This window comes from Panulirus ornatus, chromosome 1 (assembly GCF_036320965.1).
Source record: "Panulirus ornatus isolate Po-2019 chromosome 1, ASM3632096v1, whole genome shotgun sequence".
NCBI classification, from domain to species: Eukaryota; Metazoa; Arthropoda; class Malacostraca; order Decapoda; family Palinuridae; genus Panulirus; species Panulirus ornatus.
This window is the reverse complement of record NC_092224.1, coordinates 52868516-52876742: the sequence shown is the minus strand read 5'-3', so window position 1 is coordinate 52876742 and position 8227 is coordinate 52868516. Positions and strand designations below refer to the sequence as shown.

The window sequence follows — 8227 nt, the reverse complement described above, 5'->3', positions numbered from 1 at the left end:
AAAGATTGACAAATAGGATATATGTGTCAGATGTGGAGGGAAGAAAGAGAAGCGGGAGACCAAATTGGAGATGGAAGGATGGAGTGAAACAGATTTTGAGCGATCGGGGCCTGAACATACAGAAGGGTGAGAGGTGTGCAAGGAACAGAGTGAACTGAAACGATATGGTATACCGGGGTCGACGCGCTGTCAACTAGGGCATGTGAAACGTCTGGGGTAAACCATGTAAAGGTCTATGGGACCTGGATGTGGATAGGGAGCTGAGGTTTCGGTGCATTACACATGAGCGTGAACGAATGTGGCCATTTTGTCTGTTTTCCTGGCCCCACCTCTCTGAAGTAGGGGGTAGCGATGTTGTTTTCTGTGGGGCGGGCTAGCGCCAGGAATGGATGGAGGCAAGGTCGTATGAATATGTACATGTGTATATGTCCGTGTATGTGCATGCATGTGTATGTATATGAATGTATATGTGTGTGTATTGGCGTTTATGTATATGTATGTGTTTATGAGTGGATGGGTCTTTCTTCGTCTGTTTCCTGGCGCTACCTCTCTGCCGGGAAACGGCAATCAAATGATTGTAACCAAGATTAAACAAAAGGAGAGATAGGTAGTATGTTGGAGGAAAGGAACCTAGATGTTTTGGCTTTGAGTGAAACGAAGTTCAAGGGTAAAGGGGAAGAGTGGTTTGGGAGTAAAGTCAAGGGTTGGTGAGAGGAAAAGAGCAAAAGAAGGAGTATGTGATAGAGTGTAAGAAGGTAAACTGAAGATTGATGTAGATAAAACTGAAAATGGAGGGAGAGAGGTGGGTGATTATTAGTGCCTATGTTCCTGGTCATGAGAAGAAAGATAATGAGAGGCAAGTGTTTTGGGTGCAGCTGAGTGAGTGTGTTAGCAGCTTTGATGCACGAGACCGGGTTATAGTGATGGGGGATTTCAATGCGAAGGTGAGTAATTTGGCAGTTGAAAGTATACTTGGTGTATATGGGGTGTTCAGTGTTGTAAATGGAAATGCCGGAGAGCTTGGGGATTTGTGTGCTGAAAGAGGACTGATGATTGGGAATACCTGGTTTAAAAAGATTAAGTATACGTATGTGAGTAGGAGAGATGGTCAGAGGGCGTTATTGGATTAAGTGTTAATTGATAGGCGTGTAAAAGAGAGACTATTGGATGTTAATGTGCTGAGAGGGGCAGCTGGAGGGATGTCTGATCACTATCTTGTGGAGGTGCAGGTGAAGATTTGTGGAGGTTTCCAGAAAAGAAGAATGTTGGGGAGAAGAGAGTGGTGAGAGAAAGTGAGCTTGGAAAGGAGACTTGTTTGAGGAAGTATCAGGAGAGATTAAGTGTAGAATGGCAAAAGGTGAGAGCAAAGGACGTAATGGGATTGGAAGAGGAATGGAATGTATTAGGGAAGCAGTGATGGCTTGCGCAAAAGATGCATGTGGCATGGGAAAGGTGGGAGGTGGGCAGATTTGAAATAGTAGTGAGTGGTGGGATAAAGAAGTAAGATTGTTAATGAAAGAGAAGAGAGAGAGGCGGTTGGACGATTTTTGCAGTGAAGTAGTGCAAATGACTGGGAGATGTATAAAAGAAAACGGAAGGCTGTCAAGAGAAAGGTGCAAGGGGTGAAAAAGAGGGCAAATGAGAGTTGGGGTGAGACAGTATCATTAAATTTCAGGGAAAATAAAAAGATGTTTTGGAAGGAGGTAAATAACGTGCGTAAGACAAGAAAACAAATGAGAACATTGGTGAAGAGAGGAAATGGGGAGGTAATAACAAGTAGTGATGAAGTGAGGAGATGGAGTGAGTATTTTGAAGGTTTGTTGAATGTGTTTGGTGATGGAGTGACAGATATAGGGTGCTTTGGTCGGGGTGGTGTGCGAAGTGAGACGATCAGGGAGAATGGTTTGGCAAAGAGAGGAGAGGTGGTGAAAGCTTTGCGGAAGATGAAATCCGGCAAGGTGGCGGATTTGGATGGTATTGCAGTGGAATCTATCAAAAAAGAGGGTGCCTGTGTTGTTGATTGGTTGGTGAGGATATTCAATGAATTTATGAATCATGGTGAAGTTCCTGTGGACTGGCGGAATGCATGCATAGTGCCACTGTACAAAGGGAAAGGGGATAAGGGTGAGTGTTCAAATTACAGAGGAATAAGTTCGTCGAGTATTCCTGGGAAATCATATGGCAGGGTAATGACTGAGAGGGTAAAAGCATGCAGAGAGCATCAGATTGGGGAAGAGCAGTGTGGTTTCACAAGTTTTAGAGGATGTGTGGATCAGGTGTTTGCTTTGAAGAATGTATGTGAGAAATACTAAGAAAAACAAATGGATTTGTATGTAGCCTTTATGGATCTGGAGAAGGCATACGATTGGGTTGATAGAAATGCTTTGTGGAGGGTATCAAGAGTATATGGTGTGGGAGATAAGTTGCTAGAAGCAGAGAAAAGATTTTACCAAGATATAAGGCATGTGTACGAGTAGTAAGAGAGGAGAGCGATTGGTTCCCAGTGAACGTTGGTTTGCGGCAGGAGTGCGTGATGTCTCCTTGGTTGTTTAAATCATTTATGGATGGGGTGGTTAGGGAGGTAAATGCAAGAGTTTTGGAGAGAGGGGCAATCACGCAGTCTGTTGTTAATGAGAGTGCTTGGAAAGTGAGTCAGTTGTTGTTCGCTGATGATGCAGCTCTGGTGGCTGATTCGGGTGAGAAACTGCAGAAGTTGGTGGCTGACTTTGGTTGTGTGAGAAAGAAAGTTGAGAGTAGATCTGAATAAAAGCAAGGTTATTAGGTTCAGCAGGGTTGAGGGACAGTTTAACTGGGAGGTAAGTTTAAATGGAGAAAGACTGGAGGAATATCTGGGAGTGGACGTAGCAGATGATGGAACCATGGAAGCGGAAGTGAGTCACAGGGTGGGGGAGGGGCGAAGGTTCTGGAAGCGTTGAAGAATGTGTGGAAGGCGAGAACATTATTTCGGAGAGCAAAAATGGGTATGTTTGAAGGAATAGTGGTTCCAACAATGTTATATGGTTGCGAGTCATGGGCTATGGATAGGATGGTGTGGAGTAGCGTGGATGTGTTGGAAATGAAATATTTGAGGACATATGTGGTGTTAGGTAGTTTGATTAAGTAATGAAAGGGTAAGAGAGATGTGAGGTAATAAAAAGAGTGAGGTTGAGAGAGCAGAAGAGGGTGTGTTGAAGTGGTTTTTACACATGGATATATGTGTCAGAGGTGGAGGGAAGAAGGAGAAGCGGGAGACCAAATTCCAGATGGAAGGAAGGAGTGAAAAAGATTTTGAGGATCGGGGCCTGAACATGTAGGAGGGTGAAAGGCGTGCAAGGAATAGGGTTAATTGGAATGATGCGGTATACCGGGGTCAACGTACTGTCAGTGGATTGAACCAGGGCATGTGAAGCGTCTGGGGTAAACCATGGAAAGCTGTGTAGGTATGTATATATATATATATATATATATATATATATATATATATATATATATATATATATATATATATATATATATATATATATATTCCTATGAGTCCACGGGGAGAATGAAACATATATATATGTGTTTCAAATTCTTCGTCGAAAAGCCTCAAACATGCCAGGGAACATCAACCATATCTGTAGCGAAGTGGTTAGTCTTGGAAATCACGAAGCTCAGGGACACAGCTTCGAGTCCCAAACAGGCCAGTCCGGCTCACAGCCTCACCAGGTGTTCACCTTTCCCGTTTGGTCTGGTCCGTGGATGGGCACCTACAGTAAACCTGGGTATGCGGGACCAAGACACTGACGCCATACACGAATATAACTTTCGTAACAAACAACAATAACAACAGGAAATAAGAACCACAAGAACAAACAATAACAAAAACAGAAAATTACAGTTATAAGACCATGAACTTACAACTACAGAAAACTGTAAATAACAACCTCAGCAACGAACAACAACCAGACCATCAAACAACCGTAATAAGCAAGAATCACAATTAGCAACAACAACAACACCAACAACAACAACAACAACAACAAAAGCAACAACAACGGTAACAACAACAACAACAGGAGGCAAAGGGAAATGATCACTGAGGAAGAACATTATCAACAATAGAAAACAAAAATTACAACAACAACAACAACAACAACAACAACAACAACAACAACAACAGATGCTAGCCAGGAAGAACAGAAACGGCAGGGAACATTAACGGTGGGGAACAGCAACGGCAAGGAACAGCAACGGTAGGGAACAATGACAACGGCACCTCACCATCATAACGGTAGGAGGAGCACAAGAACAGCATAGTAAAACAAGAGCAATATTAATGGCGTCACGAAGCATCTCGGGCAACACAGCTACAAGCAACAGTAACAGTAACAACAGCAGGAGTGCACAACGGTCATCACAGGAACAACAGAAGTAAACTTGAGTGTATTGCACCATCAGGAGGAACTCAACAGCCAAGCCGTCCTAGGAACCAGCGTGGTTCTCAGCCGTCCTGGGAACCAACATGGTACTCAGCCGTCCTGGAAACCAGGATGGTACTCAGCCGTCCTGGGACCCAGCATGGTACTCAGCCGTCCTTGTAACCAGCATAATACCTAGCCGTCCGGGGAACCAGCATGATACTTATCCGTCCTAGGAACCAGCATGGCACTCAGCCGTCCTGGGAACCAGCATGGTACTCAGCCGTCCTGGGAACCAACATGGTATTCAGCCGTCCTGGGAACCAGCATGGTACTCAGCCGTCCTGGGAACCAGCATGGTACTCAGCCGTCCTGGGAACCAGCATGGTACTCAGCCGTCCTGGGAACCAGCATGGCACTCAGCCGTCCTGGGAACCAGCATGGCACTCAGCCGTCCTGGGAACCAGCATGGTACTCAGCCGTTCCGATATTTAACGACCTCTGGGTTCGACGGGCTGGCCGTTGACCTAACCTTAAAGGGATCAGGTCAAAGGCCTGGCCAATACCTCTACCCAGGGGGGCGTATCGTCGTATGGACGACCATAGAAACCAGAAACCTTAACATAATGCAGAGTCAAGCCAACCGTCCAGACACACAGGGCGGGAGCCAGAAAGTTGAACGCCGATACGTAACAGGAGATGGACGGGCGTTAGCGACCTGACGCTACTGCTACCACTACAACTACTTACCGTGGCGGAGGAGCTAGACTTGTTGGCGTCGTAGAGGTTGGCGCTCATGTCGCACGTGGAGGAGGCGATGGACGATGAGCGTGAGCCATCCGACCGGCGAGTCCAGTTGGTGTCGGGCACCTCCAGCAAGTTGAGGGACTGGTCGTGTGGGCTGCTGAACGAGTCCAGGTCTAAGTCCGGCAGCAGACGGTCGGGGGACATGCCACGCACCGGGGACCCGTTTATCGGCGAGTCCACCGGCGACATCCCGGTTATCGGGGAATCCTCTGCCACGAGGGGGTGGTGAGGCACGTAGGAGCGTGGGGATGTCATACCGAGCGCGTCTTGACAGGTGGTTAGGCTGGAGGGTGATGGCTGATTAGTCAGCGGCGGTCGGAAACTCGACAGAGAAACGTTTCTTCAGCGTGTTTCACTCGCACAGTGTGGCAGTACGGGCGTACGGGCAGCGGCGGGATCACGGCGGCGGACTGCACTCAAGACGATCTTGGACTGAAACAAGATCTGTTGAGAGAGACGCTTGAGAGCGGCTCACTGATGGGTGAGGAGTGTGAGGTGCGGGTGGGTGGCTGTGCGGAGGACCACTGTGGGGCGGCGGCGGCCGGGTGCTGCCCACGGCACCTCTCCCCGGCGCCCTGCCAACACGGTGACGACTCGCAGCCTCCGCCGACGTCTGCATCCCCTCACTCCGACCCCGGAGGACTACACTCTCGCTCAGTTGACTCGTATCCACTCGGTAAGACAACATCACGAGAGAGAGAACTAACTCGTACCCTAGAGAGAAGAATGGAGGACTATCCATCGGTAGTATGAACGTAAGAACATCACAAGGTTACCTTGACTTTGGCCAAGTCCGCGTTCAGCAGCAGACATCACGGACGTTGGACAGGGGACTCTGCCTTGCACGATCATTACAGGGACCCTTTCTCTTTCCCACGACTAGGTAAAACATCTCCGATGCCAGCCTTCATGCTTTTACGCAATAGTGGAAGCGTTAACCTTGCCATGTCCCTTGAGGAACTGAACATCAATGCACAGTGGGGCCTTGTGCAAGCAAGCAACCCTGTAATCCCAGTAGCCAGGAGTGTGAAAGGTATGAAGATGGCCATAATTGTGCCCTTTTCTCCTCAGACATTTGAAAACTACAGTCAAGCTCTCTGTATACAAGTACGAAATGTTCTACCTGGAGCACGAGGGCACGGCAGTTGGTTATGATGACCCTAAACATGAATGTAGGAGGAGGAGGATAAAATGAAATCTGTGAATGGTCGAGCTCAGAATCTGTGTGTGTGTGTGTGTGTGTGTGTGTGTGTGTGTGTGTGTGTGTGTGTGTGTGTGTGTGTGTGTGTGTGTATGGATTGATGAGCGTACCTACCTCCTGTCAAAGGGAATCTTTATTTCATTTTTATTCATTATCATCTTTTTTTTTGGCTTCTGTTCATTTCGACAAAAGAGACCCGTAGTGATGATAACGATGCGGTGAAGATGAATTTGTAGTGAAGATAAGGTATACTAAAGATGAAGGTGTAGTTCAGGTCAGTCACCACTTTGTGTCGAGGATGTAGCGAAAGTGGCCTTTGATATAAACCTTATAGGTCATGATGAAGGCTTGTAAGGGTCGTATCAAAGGCTAGTAGTGTCCAGGATGTAATGAAGACATCGTGACATCTATGACGAAAGTAAAGCAGTTGATGTTATCTATCCAGAATAAAAAAACTATCGATAATGTTCCGCATCATATATTATTATCAGAAATTAAGACACACGGCACTGATGGGTTCATACTCCAGGGACAGGAAACTGGTTAACTGGCCACAGAACAAAGAATATTGATGAATGGCTAAACCTCAGAATGATTAGACGTAACAAGTGGAATGCTACAAGGATGAATCTAGGGACCGATTCACTTTCATATATATATATATATATATATATATATATATATATATATATATATATATATATATATATATATATATATATATATATATGTGTGTGTGTGTGTGTGTGTGTGTGTGTGTGTGTGTGTGTGTGTGTGTGCGCGTGGAAGGAAAGAACGTTACCTCGGAGAGCAAAAATGGGTACGTTTGAAGGAATAGTGGTTCCAACAATGTTATATGGTTGCGGGTCATGGGCTAAAGATAGGGTTATGCAGAGGAGCGTGGATGTGTTGGAAATGAAATGTTAGAGGACAAGATGTGATGTGAGGTGGTTTGATAGAGTAACTAATGAAAGGGTAAGAGAGATATGTAGTAATAAAAAGAGTGTGGTTGAGAAAGCAGAATAGGGTGCATTGAAATGAGTCAGAGGTGAGGAACGAGAGGCAGGAGACCAATTTGGAGGTGGAATGTTGGAGTGAAAAAGATTTTGAGCGATCGGGGCCTGAACATGCAGGAGGGTGTAAAGCATGCAAGGAATAGAGTGAATTGGAACGATGTGGCATACCGGGGTCGACGTACTGTCAATGGATTTAACCAGGGCATGCGAAGCGTCTGGGTTAAACCATGGAAAGTTTTGTGGGGCCTGGATGTGGAGAGGAAGCCGTGGTTTCGGTGCATTACACATGCGCGTGCGCGCGTGTGGGGGGTGGGGGGTTGCTATTTCATGCGTGGCAGGGTGGCGATGAGAATGGATGAAGACAGCAAGTATGAATATGCACATGTGTATATATGTATATGTTTGTGTATGTATAAGTAGGTATATGATGAAATGTATAGGTACGTATATGTGCATGTGTGGACGTTTATGTATAAACATATGTATGTGGGTGGGTTGAGCCATTCTTTCGTCTGTTTCCTTGCGTTACCTCGCTAACGCGGGAGACGGCGATTAATAATAATAATAATAATAATAATGATAATAATAATAATGATAATAATAATGATAACAATGATAATAATGATAATGATAATAATAACAATAAAAAGAAAGAATAATATATATATATATATATATATATATATATATATATATATATATATATATATATATATATATATATATTATTTATTTTGCTTTGTCGCTATCTCTCGCGTTAGCGAGGTAGCGCAAGGAAACAGACGAAAGAATGGCCCAAC

General features: G+C 45.4%; 1 protein-coding gene across 1 annotated transcript in view; it reads right to left on the bottom strand.

The window, feature by feature from the left end:
* Positions 1 to 5734, bottom strand: part of LOC139748987 (solute carrier family 2, facilitated glucose transporter member 1-like) — a 495836-nt gene extending 490102 nt beyond the window's left edge. Inside the window, exon 1 of the mRNA XM_071662343.1 lies at positions 5154 to 5734. Coding sequence (XP_071518444.1) covers positions 5154 to 5465 — 312 coding nt within the window. The 5' untranslated portion in view covers positions 5466 to 5734. The remainder of the gene's footprint in view (positions 1 to 5153) is intronic.
* Between the last annotated feature and the right edge of the window lie 2493 nt (positions 5735 to 8227).